This window comes from Malus sylvestris, chromosome 5 (assembly GCF_916048215.2).
Source record: "Malus sylvestris chromosome 5, drMalSylv7.2, whole genome shotgun sequence".
NCBI lineage: Eukaryota > Viridiplantae > Streptophyta > Magnoliopsida > Rosales > Rosaceae > Malus > Malus sylvestris.
In genome coordinates, this window is record NC_062264.1 from 35,316,529 (window position 1) to 35,337,628 (window position 21,100).

General features: G+C 37.9%; 1 protein-coding gene and 1 long non-coding RNA gene across 2 annotated transcripts; both read right to left on the reverse strand.

Moving 5' to 3' along the window:
* Window positions 1-6,087: 6,087 nt before the first annotated feature.
* LOC126624563 (uncharacterized) lies at window positions 6,088-6,566 on the reverse strand. The gene is made up of 3 exons (XR_007624150.1): window positions 6,548-6,566; window positions 6,346-6,445; window positions 6,088-6,242 (listed from the first exon to the last, which is right to left on the reverse strand). It is a non-coding gene; the product is annotated as an uncharacterized LOC126624563 (long non-coding RNA).
* A 9,691-nt stretch (window positions 6,567-16,257) lies between these two features.
* LOC126624537 (receptor-like serine/threonine-protein kinase SD1-7) lies at window positions 16,258-19,769 on the reverse strand. The gene is made up of 8 exons (XM_050293611.1): window positions 18,686-19,769; window positions 18,406-18,507; window positions 18,138-18,298; window positions 17,694-17,904; window positions 17,331-17,568; window positions 17,078-17,225; window positions 16,677-16,997; window positions 16,258-16,509 (listed from the first exon to the last, which is right to left on the reverse strand). The coding sequence occupies exons 1-7, from the start codon at window positions 19,755-19,757 to the stop codon at window positions 16,683-16,685; spliced, it is 2,247 nt and encodes a 748-aa protein (XP_050149568.1). The 5' UTR covers window positions 19,758-19,769; the 3' UTR covers window positions 16,258-16,509; window positions 16,677-16,682.
* Between the last annotated feature and the right edge of the window lie 1,331 nt (window positions 19,770-21,100).

Below are 21,100 nucleotides of genomic sequence, written 5' to 3' on the forward strand. Positions count from 1 at the left end.
TGCTCTTAAACCACCCAACACCATGTATTAATCAAATAATTAACATCTAAAGATGGAGACATGAAACACGAAACCTGCAATTAGATCCCAATCACAAAATGCCAAAAAAATCCTAATCTAACCATCCCTATACTAATAGCCCATTCGAGCAGCTATTAGCACCTAACCCGCTACTTTGGCAACCCACCAACCCGCCACACCGTCATGTCCCATCCCCTCTCCACCACTCACTATATCTCTCACCTTTCTTTCTTGACATTTCGCTCGGTGCACACAAACACCAAGCCAACCATTGCCGGCCTTTGTCTAAAAGTGGACAAAATCCCATAGGTCCTGGCAGAGGACCTAGCTAAATCTCTCTCCCACTCAGTCGAAACCCGTAGCTACCATTTCTCTCCAATCTGTCAGTCTCTCTGTCCCCCTCTTCTCCTCCCCCCAACAACCCTCTGACCGATGCATCACCCACAGCCACACCCACCCGCACCCGAGTCAAAAATCCCAACGATCCTCTCCCTCCAACCCGTCAACAAATTATGGATTCCGAGAATGTATCTTGAAAACTCAGATGCACATGATTAAAATTAGTAGATATTAAGGACGTGTACTTAACAGAACAACACGAAGAACGAATGAGTACATTACAAACTAAATGACCGTGTCAGCTAGATACTTCTTAAAGAACACCTCTAATCTACCAGTATGATTACTCAGTTTTTGGTTTTTAAATTAATACCCTAAACCTTACATTCAAACTCATTTCGAATGCAAACAAAAGTAAATGATAAGTCCCGAGCTTTTCTTTCTAGCCTCAACTCAACTCAAGTTCCCAACCTTCACCTTCCAATACAAAGAAACTAACGCATCAATCTGCAATTTCGCAAACATATAATTCAACTAACCAAGTTCTGTGTCCACTCAAATGCACATATTTGAGCTCAATCAAACTTAAATTTGAAACAAATAGTGATGAAAGATCAAACATTTATACCTAGCTTAGGATCCGAACCAATCTCCTCTTTCGCCTCCCTCGTCGCCGTGTCCCCATCGTCCTTGTCCCCCTCCTCTGTTTTCCCACCCGGCAAAGAAACTTCACCTGCAGAAACACAAAACCAAAAATTAAAAAACCAATCTTTCCCATTTCCATTTTTATCAATTTCCTCAATTTTTCCCATTTCCAGAAAAATGAGCAAGAAGCTTAAGCAGGAAAAAAATCATAATTTCAACAACCAAAACCCAATACCCGTTTAATCATACACGAACGAAAAATCTAAACACAGAGTCACAGATTAACGAACTGAAAACCCAAAAAAAATAAAGGAAACTGACCTTACTTAAGAACAATACATAGAACACAGAGAAACGAAACAAATAAAGGAACCCCCAAAACCAAATAAAGGAACCCTCAAAACCTGACCTAACAGTGCAACAAAATCTGGAAATAATTCACAGCAAAAAGGCAGAAATGATGACAATCTATGCTAACAGTAAAGAATCGAATTAAAAATTGAACTTAGCTTTTGAAATCCAGCCACTCATCCGACATGCAAAAGGGAACGGATGATCGAGAGTGAATCATGGACTGAGGGACCTTACTCGACCCATCATTGGAGCTACGTTTGTAGCTTTTGGGAGAAAAAAATTGAATGTGAAAGCTGCTTTTGATGTGGCCATTAAGGTGGTGCTTCAGCAACCGAAGCAAAAGAAGAAGAGGCAGAAAAATGTGAGTATTCCATGAAGAAAAAAAAAAGGTTAAAAAATCACTAAAAAGAAAAGGCAGAAAAATGCAGGGTATTCCATGAAGAAAAATTCAACAATTAAATAATATAGCTGTAAACCTTAGACTCCAATCAGGTCAAGTGTGAGATTTCAAACACAGAGATTTACTTCATGTTAAAAAACTGCTAAATACATTGCTAACTGTTAAGAGCATGAACTATCTGTAAAGTAAAAAGCCTTGCAGATAAGTTTAAACGATCAACTGTCAACTTATTATTGTTGCTGGTTTTGAGGTGGACGTTCGTATTCTAACATGGTATTAAAAGAGATTATAAGTGTGTGCGCTCTTAAATCAGCCAACACCATGTATTAATCAAATAATTTATATCTAAAGATTGAGACATACAACATGAAACCTGCAATTAGATCCCAATCACAAAATGCAATAAAAAAATTCCTAATCTAACCATCCATATACTAACAACCTATTCGAGCAGCTATTAGCACAATTTACCTCCCTCTCTATTCTTCCCCACCCCCTCTTTAACCAAATAAAAACTCATTTGTCTCACTAAATAAAAACCTCAAATTTGTTTTTTCAAAGCTGCAACAACATCACTAAAAACACCATGTAATAAAAATTTAAAAAAACCAATCCAATTTAAGTCGAGAAGCAAATGACCAAACCTCCTATTTTGAGGAAACATTTTGCATTCAAACCTAAAATGCTTGCCTGCAAAGAAGGATTAAATAGCAAAGCAGACTTTCGGGGGAAATAAAAAAAACAGACTATTTATAATACAATAAAAATAAAGTAATTCATCATCCCCACCATCTCTGTGAGCTTTAACAGAACAGAGGAATCAAATTAAGCAATATATAAATTTAAGTTGACATTCCAGTGTTCTACCTCTAACCTTGGTAGCATGCATGCACTGTAAGTTATAAAGTGAATTAAGCCAAGATCTTCTAACTTCATGATTTTCACATATGCATTAGATGGAGAAATACAATAAATAATCAAATATGTAAGACTCTGATATTCAAAACCAAACAAACCCAATTACACTTTTAGTTCACTAACCCCATTGAATAAAATCCAATTCAATAAAATAACAGAAAATTAAACAACCCAAAAATCAAAACAACCCCACTTGTAGTTTTAGCTCACTAATCCGTTGGATAAATAGATGCCAAATTCAATCAGAAAACATACAATTAACAACAACCCAGAAGAGCCATCCGAAAACCCAACCAATTAACCAAAAAATACCACTTGTTCTTTTAGCTTAGTAACCAACCTCTACTTGTTTTCTGGCAAATTTGGGGTCCTTTGATTTCTAGACTTTCAGTAGAAACTGATTATACCATGGGCTAATATTCAAGTACCACAAAATATAATTTTACCGTAGTAAGCTTTTTGATTCACTCCAAACGAAGATATTATATGTTCACATATATATATTCACAACCATAAAAAGAAGAAACTTATCTCTGGCATTTTAATAAAAATAAAAATAAATTATTCACCCACAGTAAAAACCGAAACAGCTAAATTAAACCCAAAAATTAATCATGATCATACATATGTATTCCTGACAAATGTTTAGCCCTTTAATTAAAACACTAAAATAAAAAATTGCTCACCCACAGTAAAAAACCGAAACATGCAAACCAAAGCCCAAAATTTAATCATCACTATTACTTTTTTTTTTTGGTGTTTTTAAGTTTCAGGGAAAAATGGAAGCACAAACAATCAAAAAACCCAAACAAAAAGAAATTAACACCAAAGAGATAAATTATATACCTGACCCAGAAAAAGCTTGGAAGCTCACATAATGAAACCCTAAAACTCGAAGAAGGATGCTTCCTGCAAACCAAATACAAAATCAGACTCTCTCTCTTAGAAAGAGAGAAGTTATCAAGTCCTGTACTTGGTTATATTTGTTCAAGTTAGGAAAAATCGAGTACAGGGTTGGTACCTGGAGCTTGAGAAATCAGAGAGCTTGCCTGTTTGAGAAAAGATGATAACAACAGCTTCAGATTCACACAGAAAACGTACAAAAAACGCACAACATGCTCTCTGCCCTCTCTCTCTCTCCCTCCCTGTCCATCCGTCCCTCAAAAAGTGGGAAAAAAAATCTCCAAACGTCTCTCCCACTCATGAAATCGAGGATCTGCAGCAATGGCGCTGAGGTCGCCACTCCTCCCTCTCCCTTTCTCTGTCGCTCTGTCTCTGTCTCTGTCTCTGTCTCTGTCTCTCTCTATCGAAGGCATGGCCTTTCATCCCCGAAACCCTCACTGAATGACAGCAAACCCAAACCCACCCCAATCCGTCTCAAACACACAGGACAAAATTGCCCTTCCAACCCAGCCCCAATACCAGCCCAAACCTTACGGTTTTGTTGTAAATAGCGTGAAATCGAGTGGCTCCCTGATAAGCCATATGGACAAAATTACCCTCTGAAATTTTGAGAATCACCCTCCCAACCCACTCCCATTCGGCTGGTACTGTTGTAAATAAAGCAAAATAAAAACAAACGTGAATAGTGCCTGCCCTCCCCCTACTTTAGTATAGATAATTTTGCACATTGCATATATGTAGATTAAGGACGGTGGTAACATACCTTGTAATTTGTACAAATTAGGATTTTCATTCAAAGAACTATAATATACACAATTACAAAAAAAGTGATTCAAACTTGTTCTTCTCTTAAGGAAATTACTCACAGTTGAAATTCTGAATGGATGAAGTTTTGGCTTCCCTTTCCGACTATATTTGATTAACCTTTTTTTAATCCAATGAGTGCCTTCATGAGAGAGAGAGAGAGAGGAATATTAGGTGAAAAGTATTGCCAAATCACACAGAGATCAAAATCTTGAATATATATGTTTAACCATGTCAAAGTGAGTGTGTGAAAGGGTGTAGTCTGCAGAAAGGGCAACATTTTCACTGCTAGAAAGTTGGAAACTAAACTTTTACACAGATATTGGATTTTATTAATTCCCTTCGCGAATTGAAAAGCAAATTGTTCGAGTAATGCAGGTAAATTCGATATACATATGCGTTGATCTATGTGACGGTTATAAGTTATAACTGTATTGTCTTAACGCAAAAATGATCATAAATGTAAGTGTCTGTATTATGGAAGTAAGGGACTTACAGCAATTGCTATGAGCTTTAACAGCAGTCACTCCAAGTACCTTATTACGGAAGTAAGGGACTTACATCAATTGCTATGAGCTCTACCAGCAGTCTCTCAAAGTGGTGCAAGGGCTAAAATTATAAATAAAAAGTAATTTAAACAATTTAACTTAATAAAATATTGTAATTTAAACAATGCCTATATATTCAAACATCCCAAAACAGGAATGAACTTCTAGAAAACATGCGCATGAAAATAAACGGCATTACTCACCCATTGAGTTGGACCATCAAACTGGAGCGTAAGAAGGATCATCATGTACCTATGAAACCCAAAGGAAAATTTTAGCAACCCCAAAGCTTGTATGCAAGCGTGAATAAGTATGCGTGTATGAATCTATTCATAGTGAAGAAGGCTACCTTAAGAAATATTTGCATCTGCAGCTTCATATGGCCATACAACAAAAAGCATCGCATATGATAACAAACCCCAGCTGCACCACAAAAGGAATATGATCTTCCTCTCGACTTGTATTTGCAGTTGTTACTGTAACATCTGCAGACAGCATACATAAGCACTGATTCGATAATTCTAAAGGAAAAAAAGTTCTTATTCGATAATGCACCAAATCCTATCCAAAAACCAAGGGGGTGCCATATCCCTAGATTAACAGAGCATCTTTCTTTGTTCCAAAACAAATTGCAATTGGCTTTGGTAAAGTAGAAAGATTACCAGATACCGACTCTGTTCCATTATTCGACTGTCCTTTTAGTTCTATCTCTCAACATGGGAAATACAATAAGACAGTAAAGACAAAAGTTAGTGATGCTATTACATAGTGAAAGAAAATAAGACATTCACATATTGATAGCTATTTACTGTCCTTTCTCATCATAATCTTGGCCCCAATATATATACTGAATTTTGAATGCAATGAGAGAAATATACCTTTGGGGCGTCAATGCCAGAAGAGTGAGTGAGGGATCTAAGATGTTTGAGAGCAGGAATTTTTAAGTAATTTGTGTGAAAAAGTTGAAGAGCTTCGAACAGAGTGGAGTGTGTTGGCCTGGGCTAAAATAAAGAGGATGAACTCTAGAAAGTAGAAAATGTTGTTATTCAACCAAACTCAAAAGTAAAGAAACCATACAATTAACATATAAATAAGTTTTATATACCAATGTTTACATGTACGTTGTTTGAGAAGGTAAATTAGCAACATATACAGTGATCAAAAGATTAACAGCAATAAACTGCTCATTATTCGAAATATACATGAAAGTTGTCATTCACATGATCCAAATGGTAGAGGACAAAACAGAAGGAAGCAAATATTATAGCAGCATAAGTTGAATAATTGCAGCAAGTAAACAAATAGAAAGGCTAGCTAGATTACACAATCCAGTTCTAGGTCGGACTAACCATGTTAGCCATCCGCCCACCACCAGCACCGTCGGCTTCTTATTAAAAATGTAGAATAGAAGACTCAAAAACTGGAAATGAAAGCAGGTAACATTGAGTTTTAATAACCAAAAAGGGACATTGTTTAAGCAGCTCCATAGCAGCAATTATACTTGGACGATGAGCTGCAAAAACAGAAAAGAAAACACAAATTAAACTAAAAAAAATATAAAATTTAGCACTAATCCAGGATTAAATATAAAATATAAAGTCATTAGGATTGGGACCTTTGCATTGAGGAATATCTACTACATTATGAGTTCCCTCCTGACAGTGGCGGATCCAGGATTTTAAACTCGGGGGGTCTCAATAATAAAGGTCAAAAAATTTATACACAAAAACAACATTGAAAATTTAAATATAATACATTTCATTCAAAAATCATATGCAAAACAATATTACAAATTATAAAATCATAATTCAAGCGTCCATTACAAGGTTTCATAAGTTACTACCTAAGTTATTGATTATCTAATATGGACCACTAAATTTAAAACACCAGTCAAATAAAACTCTTCCCAAACTCCCACTATCTTTCTAACCAAACACACCATTTTTCTCTTTTACTAGTTTCCAAACATCCACTTTCTCTCTCACTAAGAACACAGCTGCCATACCTCCACCAACCACCTCCCTCCCCATTCTCCCGAAGCCATGGCAGCTCCACCCCCAAATTTCACCAACCCATGACAGATCATATCCATCTTACTAACCTTATGCAGGAAATTTCACCCATAACAAAAATTACTAAGGTGGTTGAAATAATTTGGGGAAATTTGGGCTTATGTACTGCCCCGCCAGACGACAGATGGAGGAGAAGTGGGTGGCACCGATGGATGAGACCATGGCAGAAGCAAGGAGAGAGGCTGGAAGGGTCCCTATTTTCTTTCTTCTCCGTGCGCGGTCATCTTCTCCGAGAAGAAGACAGCCACTGCAACCTACAACCTGCACAGACCTCATGCTCGAGTACGAGGGGTCCCCGGAAAATTTCTAGCAGCGATTTAGGATCGCCGACGGGTCCTGGGACCTCCCAGGTCCCTATGTATGCAGGAAAACCTAAGGTTCCTCCTTAGGTTTTTCGATGTACCAAACCCGAATCCGCCGTCCTTTTTCCAAAATTCTAACGTTTTCATAGAGTTTTATTAAACGACCTTTAATTGTGTTTAGGTGCATCGGTGGAAGTGACCTCATTCTTGATGGTTCGAGCGGCTTTCGGGCAATGGAAAACTTGTGAGTGGACCCCTTCTAAACTTATATATTGTTATAAAATATTAGCCTAGCATGCATTCCATATTTCATGATTTGAATATGATTTATAATATGCTTTATGGACTTTTATAATTATGGTTTACGAAATAGTTTGATTTATCGAAATTACGTTTTATTAGGTATTGAATTATTGGATTTACATATATGGATTTCTATGGTTTTCAAATACGATTTATATTACGGTTTTACGAACATGAATTGTTTTATGGATTTCATGAATACAATTTATCTTGGATTTATGAGATGAGACTTTGAGCTAGTGAGCTCCGGGTTTGATATGAGTTTTGAGATATGTTTTTGGTACTTAATCTAGTGGGTTATCATACGGCACATCCGCACACCACGGGTATAGATGTGTATGGCCATAGGACACAGATGATGAGGAGGAGTAAGATATGATATATTGTATACCCCCAGTTCACTGTCGAAAGCAGTGTCAGATAACTTCACTAGCCATGGCTAGTGTCGGTATGGATGTTATGCTATTTCATACAGCTTCACCTTCGGGTGATAGACAGGTTATTTAGCTTCACCTTCGGGGTGATGGACATGTACTACCTTCGGCCAACTATAATAGCCTTAGTTGAGTACTTCACTGACAAGATTTACAAATTTGCCTTTGGGCGACGACATTTTCATTATCAAGCACTGGATTTTACATATCTACCTTCTAAATGGATTTTCATGGCATGCTAGGGTTTTTCATAAAGCCTATATGTAGTATTATATATGTTTTCAAAATAAGGGGTTATTATGTTCATAAATAAAATGTTTTCCTATTATTAGTATTATTAATATAAACTTTGGTCCACTCACCTTTTCAGTTTTTGCGCCTCCTCAGGAGTTAGGATCGAGGCACATGATCCCGGCATCATGGCATGTTGATATAGGTATCCTTGAATCTTCTTAGTGTAGGTATCATTCCCTTATTCATATCTTTTTATTGTGATTCTTTCCTATTATTTCTAATTAGTTGTATGCTCTGAACAAATTCCTGCTTTGGTATAATCGTTATAACTACTTATCTTGTAATTGTTTGCATGTTTAAAATGGTTTCGTCACCTTTGGGCGTGGGCTAGCACGTGCCTACCCTGGTATGTTGGGGTATCGGGGTTGGGGCGTGTCAAAGATAGAGAGTGAATTTCTAGCAGATTCAATGGTTGTCTACATTTTAAAAAGAGCTTGCCGAAAAGATTGATTCAGATGAAATAACAAAGGATTTCAATTCCATTAAGGATTGAAGGGCACAACTTGAATAGGTATTTTTCTTTTTATTTGTTAGGTTGTTATGACAAGATTGACGATGTATGTTTCTTTATATTGTAAGTTGCAACTTTAAAGGTTTTCTTCGTTAAATCTAGTTGAAACTTGATTCATTTAGAGTTAAATTTCTTACTTCAAATTGTTGCTTTTAGGCTTATTATTGTGTAACTTTATGCAAGCAACAAAAAATTTTAACCATTTGATTTTGTACTAATAATTTTAGCTTAGCATGCCACCAAATAATTCATGTCTCCGCTATTGAAATCTTAGCATGTGCAATTTCAAAGTCTCGGTTGCCAAGTCTCCCCAGGCTGTTCAGCACCCATTCTGAATCTTGATCGAGATCTAGAGCAGTGCAAGTCAAGGAGTCTTCATTCTCATTTGAAACAATGCTAAAATTATACCTCAGCTTGGACTCCTTGGGCAAAATATACCCAAATGTATTAATACTACTTGTGGATGCACCACTAGTCCAAAAAAATCACCTCTCCTTTCTTAATCTTCAATTGGTGAGGGTCCCAATCAAGCGTGAAAGGCCCCGGCGCACGGTTGGCTTTAGTTTCCCATGATGAAATCGACGAAACGTGGCCATTTGTACGGTTGACACCCAATTTCATGCCCGGCAAAAAGGTGTCAACTGGTAATCAAAGCTTTACGTTCACTTCTTCTTGTACAAAATTTCCCGAATCCAAAAGGATAGCCACAACAGTAGCAATACTGTTACTTATGTTGGTAGACCTAGTAGTTTGTGGAGCTGAGAAAAACACAATTGGATTAGGATCCCTCCCGCATAATTTTCAAGGTTTTATTCCTGTCCAAGGCAAGAGTGCGTACAAAATAGGGGCTTTACGGTTGCAAATCCAAGCAATGTTGCCATCGGCCTTGTTGCTCTGGATAGATACGTAGCTGGTGCTTTTGGAACTGTCGTCGTGTACACAGGAACTGAAACTGAACTTCTCCGATGCAGAGACCAAAGAACTTGAGGAGTTGAGAGTGTCTCCTGCTGGTTTCAGTGTGTCCTTGCACTTGCAGCATTGTGACAGGTCCACAGTCAGCATGCAAAAATGATTAAGTTGATTATTGCCATGATTAATTAATGACCATAACATGAAGTTTAATTTCTCCATATGATGAGGAAGAAAGACATGAAATCCATCACCAGAACATGATTAAGAATTTAATCAAGCAACGCGTCTTAGTTAAACCATTACAATCATTGTACAAGGCATTTATAAATTAAAAAAAAGGGAATAAAGTAATAATTGTTAGAATAAGAAGAAAATGTAGTACAACAATGGAGGATATGCTGCAATGACTAGAGTGAGAGAGAGAGAAAGAAGAGAGCAGAGAATATGACACTGCAATTCTTTTCACACGCATTGTTTGATTGCTCACTTAGTGAGAGAGGAACATCTCTCTACACTTAACAGTTACACTTCCAAACTTTTGGCAGTATTCAAAATTACATCCAAGTAATCCTAGCCATCCATCTTACACCCTATGAGATGAAGACACATGTACACTCACTTACTTAAGAACTATGAGACTTAGATAAGAAAGCATACAACCAATTTAGCTAATCATCCTAGCAATATAAGCTAGAAATACAACTACCACATCAGATCACAATTTACACACTAACAGCCCCCTTTAAATTGTGAACTGATTTAACTCCAAGAAGTTCCCTCAGATAACTGAATTGTTCTCTTGCCAATGCCTTTGTAAAGATATCAGCAATTTGGTCTTTCGTAGGACAATGCAACAGCTCAATTACTCCTTGCTGCAATGCTTCCTTTATGAAATGGTATCTCCTGTTGATGTGCTTGGTCTTCTGATGAAAAATAGGATTTTTAATGATAGCTATGGCTGAAGTATTATCACAATTCATTGGTGTTGCAACTATTTGCATTTCACCAAAGTCCTCCAAAACAAATCTCAGCCATGTAGCCTGTGCAGTTGCTTCAGATGCACTAATGTACTCTGCTTCAGCTGTTGATAATGCAACACATTGTTGCTTGACTGAAGACCAAGAGAAAACTCCACTGCCAAAGGTAAATGCATACCCCGATGTACTTTTCATATCATCTTCTGAACCGCTCCAGTCACTGTCACAAAATCCCATTAAGATTGCTCCTTTGCCTTTCTTGTATTCCAAGCCAAAATCAAGAGTCCCTTGAACATATCTTAGTACTCTCTTTGCTGTCCCAAGGTGCTTGTTGGTTGGACAGTGCATAAACCGTGATAGCAGACATGCAACATACATTATATCAGGTCTAGTTGCTGTGAGATACAGCAAACTGCCTACAATTTGTCTATATTGAGCTTCATCCGTAGTCCCACTTCCATCCTCTTTTCTCAATTTATCACTTGGAACCAATGGAGTACTCACTGACTTACAGTCTTGAAGTCCAAATTTCTTCAGTAGAGAAGAAGCATATTTTCTCTGATGAATGAAAATATACTCCTCAGTTTGCATTACTCCCATACCAAGAAAGTGATGTAAGAGTCCAAGATCAGTCATTTCATATTTGAGCATCATATTAGATTTAAAGTCATCCATCAATTCCTGACAACTTCCAGTGTATATTATGTCATCAACATAGATAGACACTATAATCATTTCTGAACTTTTCCTCCACTTGGTATACAGAGTTGCTTCGCTAGTGCTTTTCTTAAACCCACAGAGTGTAAGATATGAGTCTATTTCACCATACCAGGCCCTTGGTGCCTGCTTCAGACCATACAGTGCTTTATGTAACCTGTAGACCTTATCTTCTTCCCCTTGTACAATAAATCCATCCGGCTGATCAACATACACTTCTTCTTCTAGTACACCATTCAAGAATGCCGATTTTACATCCAATTGAAACAACTTCCATTTGTTCTTTGCTGCCAGGGCAATTAATGTTCTGATTGTATCCAACCTTGCCACAGGTGCAAAGGTTTCATTATAATCAATTCCGGGCTTTTGTGCATAGCCTTTTGCAACAAGCCTAGCCTTGTTCTTTTGAACTGATCCATCCAAATTCAATTTAGTTTTGTACACCCATTTCACACCAATCACAGGTTTATCAGATGGTCTTTTCACTAATTCCCAAGTCTTATTTTTCTCAATCATGCTGATTTCATCTTTCATAGCTTTCTTCCATGCTTTATCCTGTGCAGCTTCATAATAGGATTCTGGTTCAACAATACACACATGACATCTTTCATAGATTTCACTCAAACTTCTATATCTCAAAGGAGTATGATCAATCTGAGATGCAAAAATTGAGTCACTAGCACTTCCAGATTCAATGAGTGGAGAATCTGTAAGTTGAGTCTGAGAACCTTCAGCAACAGCTTGTTCCATGGAATCCGAATCCTCATCAGCTTCTTTCATCTCTGAAGATTCACTTGCAGCAATTGGAATGTACACTTCTTTGATCTTCTATCTATCCCAATCCTATGTACCATTCTCATAAAAAATAACATCTCTTGAAATGATTACTTTCTGATTTTCAGGATTAAGCAATCTGTACCCCTTTTCACAAGTGCCATATCCAATAAAAATACCAATGACACTTGTTTCATCCAGCTTCTGTCTCAGGTTTCCAGGAATAAGGGAATAACCTAATGAGCCAAACACTCTCAAGTGTTGAATTCCAGGTTTTCTTCCACTGAATTTCTCAAAAGGTGTCACATTTTCCAATACTTTTGTAGGACATCTATTTAGCAAGTAGACAGATGTAACTACAGCTTCACCCCAAAGACTATAAGGAAGACCTTTCTCATGAAGCATACACTTTGCCATCTCCACTATAGTTCTATTTTTTCTCTCTGCAACTCCATTCTGTTGTGGAGAGTATGCAACAGTAAGCTGCCACTCCAAACCCAAAGCTTCACAAAACTGTTCAAATTCATTTGAGGTAAATTCTTCTCCTCTATCTGTTCTCAATTTCTTCACTGAAAAACCACTTTGAAGTTCCACCATAGCTTTGAATTTCTTGAATACATGAAAGACATCTGACTTGTGTCTCAAGAGATATATCCAGCACATCCTCGAATAGTCATCAATGAATGTAACAAAGTATCGATTTCCACTTATGGTTGGTGTTTGCATAGGGCCACACACATCTGAGTGTATAAGTTCCAATGGCATTCTTGCTCTCCAGATTGACTCCCTTGGAAAGGACACTCTATGATTCTTACCAAATGCACATCCCTGACATACACCTTCACTGTCATGCATTTCAGGTAACCCAAGAACCATATCATGCTCCTGCAATTGTTGCAAACTTCTAAAATTCAGGTGGCCAAACCGTTTATGCCACATTGTACTATTCTGATGCACATTGGTTTTCAGTACCAAATGATCGTTTGACTTGAACACAAGTGGAAAGCATCTGTTCCCCTTTTGTTTCACACTAACCACTAAATTTGTCAGAGTTCTATCATAAAAAATATCCACCTTATAATCACCAAATAACAGAAAATACCCATGTTCAGTCATCTGCCCAACACTGAGAAGGTTTTCTGCAATTCCAGGTACTAACATAACTTCTCTTATGTACCTTTTTCCTTTATCCGTGTCAATGACCAAGGTTCCTTTGCCTTTCACATCAACAAGAACCCCTGTGCCAACTTGCACTTTTGCTTTAATACTTCTATCAATTTCCACAAGTAACTCCTCTCTGGAAGTCATGTGATTACTGCACGCACTGTCAATATACCAGGCATCACTCACAGCTTTCACTTCAGTTGATTGCTTGACCATGAAGAGATTTCCAGGTTCTCCCACCTTGTTTCTAAAATTTCTTTGCTCTCCCACTTTGTCTGCAAAATTCCCTTGCTGAGCATTTTTGTTTTGATTGCAGATCCTAGCAATATGACCAGGTTTTCCACACTTGTGACATTTAATCTTCCCTTTTAGCCAACATTCACCATAGTGAAGTTTATCACAGTATTTGCATGCCCCTCCAGTGTTGTTAGCTTCATTTCTTACACTTGGAGTAAACCTGTTAGTCCACTGCTTCCCTTTGAACTTGAAGTTCTTCTGATATTTTGATCCACCAGTATTGGTATGTTGATTACCAAATTTACTATTCTTAGATGAGATATCTAAGCTAGCAAATGCACGTTCTGTGCTACTCTCTTCATGTCTGATTAATCTTAGTTCAAACCCTTTCAATATGGCAACCACATCTTGTGCATCAATTACATCAATATCTTTAGTATTTTCTATAACAGAAGCAATGCTATCATATGTTTTGGGTAAACTGATCAATAACTTTTGCACAATTCTCTGATTACTAAGATCTTCTCCATAGCTTCGCATCTGATTTATCAGATCAAACAACCTAGCTAAATATGCAGCTAGAGATTCACTTTCACTCATACGGGTATATTCAAAATCACGACGCAGACCTTGTAATTTCACAGATCGTACCTGTTTGTCCCCTACATACTCTTGCTTCAGAATATCCCAAGCTTCTTTTGCAGTTTCCAAGGTTGCAATGCGTGGAAAAATTTGATCCGATACGGCTCCCTGAATGATTCCAAGAGCCCTTGCATCCTTGACCAGATTTTCACTCCGCAACTTCGTTTCCACCTCAGTGAGTTCTCCTTCCCCTTTCGCTGAAGTGGTAAAACCTTTTTCAACAATATTCCATAACTCGTGAGATCGGAAGATTGTTTTCATTCGAATCTGCCAGAAATCGAAATTTTCTCCGTTGAACACCGGAGCTCGAAGCTCCCCTCCACCAGATCCAGCCATGTTAGACTTAGATCACACCTCTCTCTACTATTTTCTTTGCAACGATGTGTTGCAAACACTTGCTCACTATCTCTCACAGAATCGACGCCCAGAGATTCAGACCCAACAAGGCTCTGAGGCCATGTTAGAATAAGAAGAAAATGTAGTACAACAATGGAGGATATGCTGCAATGACTAGAGTGAGAGAGAGAGAAAGAAGAGAGCAGAGAATATGACACTGCAATTCTTTTCACACGCACTGTTTGATTGCTCACTTAGTGAAAGAGGAACATCTCTCTACACTTAACAGTTACACTTCCAAACTTTTGGCAGTATTCAAAATTACATCCAAGTAATCCTAGCCATCCATCTTACACCCTATGAGATGAAGACACATGTACACTCACTTACTTAAGAACTAAGAGACTTAGATAAGAAAGCATACAACCAATTTAGCTAATCATCCTAGCAATATAAGCTAGAAATACAACTACCACATCAGATCACAATTTACACACTAACAATAATTACAAGTTTTACACAAGTGACCATTTATTACAATGGTGGAAAGGTGTTAAAAGCTTTTGCATGACGGTGTGAGTTCGAACCTCGTCGGTTGTTAATCTACAAACCCCGTCGGTAGTTAATCTAACTTCTAATCTAATAAAATCTATTTTTTGACCAAAAAAAAATAATTACAAGTTTTACTAAAAATTTAGGGGTGTGATATCTACACACCCCTTTTTACTTCTCTCACATCTTTTTGATTTTCGACCGTCGGATCGGATGAATTGAAGAAGATCAACGGACAGAAATTAATAAGGATGTGTGAGAAGTAAAAAAAGGTGTGTAGATAGCACACCTCAAAATTTACCGGAAGACTTGATCACCCATTTGTATGCTGACAACGGTGACTAGATTCACAACCTCTTTCCCACGTAAATCACATCATCCAATTTTATTTTTCTTACAACATATCACGTATCTGTCATATGTAAGACTTTTTTGGAATATGGAGCGTGAAATTGCAGCGGAAGCATCCTAGATTTTTGATCGAATATTGAGTTTGGTTTCATGACAGACTTCCTGGATCAAACACACCCTAAAAAAATATATAAAAAACCAATAAGGTCATGGTGATACGACATCATTTTAAGAGGAAAGGTAAAAACAATCTAGTTTCTATACTAGGAAGATTCACTCGAACAAATTCTTGGAAACTATGACTCAAACAAAATTCTAGGAATTCAGTATTTTTAACAAATGATAAACGTTTAAGATATATTCTTTATAATATTAGAGAAATCGAACGGTTGATCTATAACTCGCAAAGTGGTTGTAGCTCAAGTAATTTTACTCCCCAATTTTACATAAAACATAAAATAAAAACAAATCCTAATTTACATGGTAATTTTTTTTCATAGCTAGGGACAACTTCGACTATGGTAATGCAATTAATATACACTAGTTTTGGATGGAGAAGTTTCAAGATTGAGCATGGGATGGGGAGGGGCGAGAGACTTGGATGGAGAGGTGAGGTTTTATGAGTTAAACAGTGATGCAAGGATGTATTACTTAAAACTTTAGAGACCGTATGTTGGGCTATATATAATTGTTTAACTCATAAACGTTTTGAGTGTTTCTAACATATGCTTATCAAAAGCCTTCTCGTTCTATCAAACAATACGAAAATTTTCAATTGAATGCAAGACATACTATTTTATATATCACAGTACTTCATGGATCATCATCATCACATATCCTTAATTCAAAGGTAATAAATGAGCATCTAGTTTTATTTTTATTTTATTTTATATAGGGACTACAGAAGCAAGCACCCTTTGTAAATTAAACTCTAAAACTTCTCAAGTATCTTGAAAGGTGCCAAAAGCCATCAGCCAACTCCAGTTGATGCATAACCTCCTACATTTACAAAAACAGCGTCGCCGTTAATTTATTGACTTCTTCCCAGGACACATACCAATTTGCGAAAGTGGTTTGACTGATGCTAATTAGTCGAGTAAAGTACAGTCTTTTCAATTAAGCAGATGCAAAACACTTAGTTGAGGCACTACAAATATGATTTTTACCTTTAATTAACGCGCTTCAAAATCTGAACTGGACATGTAGTTTGCTGAAGCAACAGTTTCAAGTTGCTGATTCCCACTTATACCAGCCTCCACAGTCCTCCTTCCAACAAAAAATGCTGGCTTTGTTGGTGATGCTAATCGAAAGCTTTCATTTGTCAACATAGATATGACATCTGACATGGTAGGGCGATCTGCTGCATTTTCTTCTACGCAAAGCAGACCGACATGGATGCATCTTAACAGTTGCTCTTTAATAAACGAATTTCCTAATGTTGGATCCGTTAATTCTAGCCCTGCACCTTTTTTCCATAACTCCCATGCCTGAAGAACAAGGATTGCATTTCATTCTAAAGAAGAAAAATATGATTATAAATTTTAAGAGAGAGATTTGTTTGTCATACATATCCTACTAAATTGAGTGCGCGATCGTCATTGTAAAAGCTGTTGTTTTTCCTTCCACTTATGATTTCAAGCATCAATACCCCGAAACTGTAGACATCAGACTTTACAGAAATAATTCCCCCCACGGACTCTGGAGGCATGTAACCACTGCACGAAATGAAAAAGAAAATTAGTCAGTATACTTATCTGGAAAAATGCGTGTTTAGCAGTCAAAAGGGGAGGACCACGTCAATGTGATGCAGAAATACTTACAGTGTCCCCACAACCTTTCTAGTGTTTGCTTCCAATTCATTTTGGGTGAAAATCCTTGCCATACCAAAATCTGAAATTTTTGGGTTCATGTTTTCATCAAGTAGTATGTTACTAGCTTTTACATCTCTATGAATTACTTTCTTTCTTGAGTATTTGTGCAGATAAAGCAACCCTTGAGCAATTCCTTCGAGAATGCTAAAACGCTTCTTCCAATCTAGTAGTAGACCTCTGATTGGATCTGTCCAATATGTAGAGTTAAGTAGGACTAATATTAATTAATAGTAGTACTCTATGAACTTTGACAGTAAAATAAAAATCAGATAGTAAATTTAACAAATGAAATCAAGTATCTTGGTTCCTCACCAAATAAAAAGTGGTCCAAACTTTTGTTCTGCAGATACTCATATATCAACATCATTTCTTCACCATGAATGCAAAATCCGAAAAGGTGAACCAGGTTTGTATGTTGGAGTTCATATATAAGTATCAGTTCATTCTTGAATTCTGATGTTCCTTGCCCTGAACATTTCGAAAGCCTCTTCACAGCTATTTCTTGTCCCGCCGCCAATTTCCCCTGAATTGATAATCCATATCATGTTTTTGCTGTCATCTTTAGGCAAATGAAGCTAATTCCTTTTTTTTTTCTTACAGCTTTTGAATTAGAACTTGGGAGCAGCCTCTCCATAAATGGGGGTAAGGCTAGCCGACATTCACCTCTCCCAGACCCTGCGTAAAGCGGGAGCCTTGTGCACTGGGTACGACAGCTTTTGAATTAGAAGCAGAAATTTTTTTTTTTCAAAATGTTACCTTATAAACCGGTCCAAACCCTCCTTGTCCTAGCTTGTTTTCTTCAGCAAAGTTGCTTGTGGCAGCCACGATGGATGAATAGCTAAAAACGCTAAAATCATGATGTCGCTTAGATTTCATGAAGATAATCATTTCGTTCTCAATCGTTGTCCGGTTCTCACCTATACAGATCAATTATAAGAAATTAAAGTTTCAATGGAGACAACAATTGTCAAAGATGTGATTAATAATCCTGTCTTACTGGTGCACATGATTTAAAGAAATATACCAGCTGATGCAAGGGCTGATCTTCTTCGTTGGAGTAGATAGTACGCGGTGCAAAGCACTAGAGCAGCAGCTATAGAAATGCCAATCCAAACCCATTTATCTGCTGCATCATAAACAATTAGCTAGCAACATATGCAATCAGCGTAACACACACGCACATGTACGCATTAATTGTCTTCAATTTTTGGATGAACTAGGTCTTGCAGGTTTCTTCCAGAAAACGAAGAAAAATCCGAGACAGAGAGCAGAACTTAAGACAACAATAACAAAGATAGAGGTACCTAATAATACTGATTCCACGCGTGTCACAGATTTCCGGCTTAAATCGGGTTTGCAGCCTCGGTATATATCCTTCGGATCAAGAAAAGAAAACCCTTTTGGGCATTCGCAGGTTGGCCTTTTATCTGGTTTGAGCTTACAGGTACTGTTGTAACCGCAAACACCAACGCCCAGTCGTAGGCAAATATCATCCGGCATATACACCAGAGGACTAATCCAGCTTGCATTTCCAGTGAAGTATTTCGGGTGAGAATATAAAGCGAAAATCCCATCAAAATCAAGAGTTGCCCTTATGTAGTTGTCCCTCACCGACACTCCCTCTGTCCCCTTAAGAGGGACTCTTCCATCATTTTCTCTCAGAACAGACATGTCCCCTGAGCTGCTGAACACCAATTCTTTGCCTTGACTACCTGGCACGTTCCCTGCGGTGGTCTTCGTGGAGAAGTAAGCTTTCTTGGCCTTATCTGTTGTCAAGTTGACGGAAATGAGCACGAGGTTTCCATCATCTTGCAAGCGCAGCTGGAACCGCCCTTTTGTGTAGTTAGTCTCCGATTGTCTACACGAAAGCTTCCCATTTCTCTCAATTGTCTGTCCAGGCAAAACGGTGTCTGTAGGATTGCTGAAGGTCTCCCACAAGCTCCCCGAGTTTTGGTGTTGAAGGACAAAGTTTCCGGTGTCATTCATGACCCCGTTCGCAACAGTCCCCAAGGTTATTTCGGATTTCCATATCTCTCCACCCTGAGGATTGTTAAGAACTAGTCCACTGTTGGCAGTCAAGTTCAGAACTGATCCCCTAGGTGCAACCATGGGGTTGTTACCGTCGTATGCATACCAAACCACGGTTTTGTCTGGGATATTCGCATACCATATCGAAAGCAAGAAAAGATCATTGTTTCCGAGGGGCGAAAATCCAAACTCGAAATCACCGGATGGAGAAAGCCATGATGAGGAGTCGCCTATAGTTGCAGTTAGAGAACTCCCAACTGCTACTCTTCCATTATTTTGGGAAATCACAGAAATTGGTAGCAAAAACAAAGAGAACAAAAGCATCTCTACAGAAAGAGCCACTGCCATTGCAAAAGCACCAATTTTTCAACTTGGCTTAACTGATTAGCTATATTTCTTAGTAAAGCATTGGTCCTTGTTTATATCTTCAAGTAAATGTGTGTGCATGTGCCTGTCATTTTCTAAGTTTTTGCCTGGAATCATTTTTTGAAGTCAATGTTACCCATCAGCCACGATATGACCTCAGACCTCGCTACATCACACACAATAATATCTCCGGGCCTACAGAATAATTTCTCCAAACCTACACATATCACAAGAATTTCACTTTGAAAAAAATAATATAATGAACAGTTTTATATATAAGACACCGATACCGATACTTTTTGTGATAGAACTTATTGTCTCTCTCAATTCCTTGTAATGTTGCAAGTTGGAGCAATATTGATGTAATTAGTAATGTCCCGCTAACTTGCCTCTCTCAAATCTCTTTTCATCCTACTCTCGTCCCTCGTCCGTTTTATGATTCTACTTAATTAAGCACTTATAAGTGTTCCAAATCAAACTTGTAACTTAAATAATTAAAAATATTTATCACTACACTGGGGATTCTAGGTTCCAAAATATAATATATAATATATATGAATGTTCCAAACCAAAAGGACAAGTAAATACGAGCATGACTCACGCTGCATGTGTCGGCCATTCAAGTCCACAAGTCAAAATTCAACAATGGGGCCCACAAAGAAAATTTGAAAAAGTACATGCAGATTGAGGACGTATACAAAGAATCTGAAAACAAACCTCCAGGACCAAACAAAGACGACTAAGTCTCCATTTCTGTATTCACACAAACCAAAGTACTAACTGAAGTTTTTAATGTATGATTACGTCATTGGGGTAAAACACCCGAGGCCGAGTTGAGATAATCACAGGGTTGGGGAATCGAGATCCTCTCCGAATGTCACAGTCTGGCACAAACGAACGTAGAGATCCGAACCACTTATTTTAAATTCTACGGTCTTCATTAGCCTATCCTATTGGCCCACATCACACAAGGGGCCCAAATCTTTCTCTCCCCTCTCTTGAACGGTTTGGATATCTCGGTCTGTCGATTTTGGATTGGGAGATTCAAAGAGAATTTGATTTCGGGTTTGAGGTGTGGTTCGCCGACCATTTGAAGCTCGTTGAGGCGTGGCCCATCTCATCCACGTCGGGATAGCCATTTCGTACCAAGTTGGATCCCAGGTCAGGCCAGTCATTTCATTAGCCTAAGATAGACCTGACAGACGAGGCGCTTGGATATTGCCTACCGCGACCAAATGGACCCATGGGCTCATTAGATGATGAGTCTGGACCCTGGGGTGTGTAAAGCCCACCTCAGCTCGATCCATATTCGGTCGATACTTAAG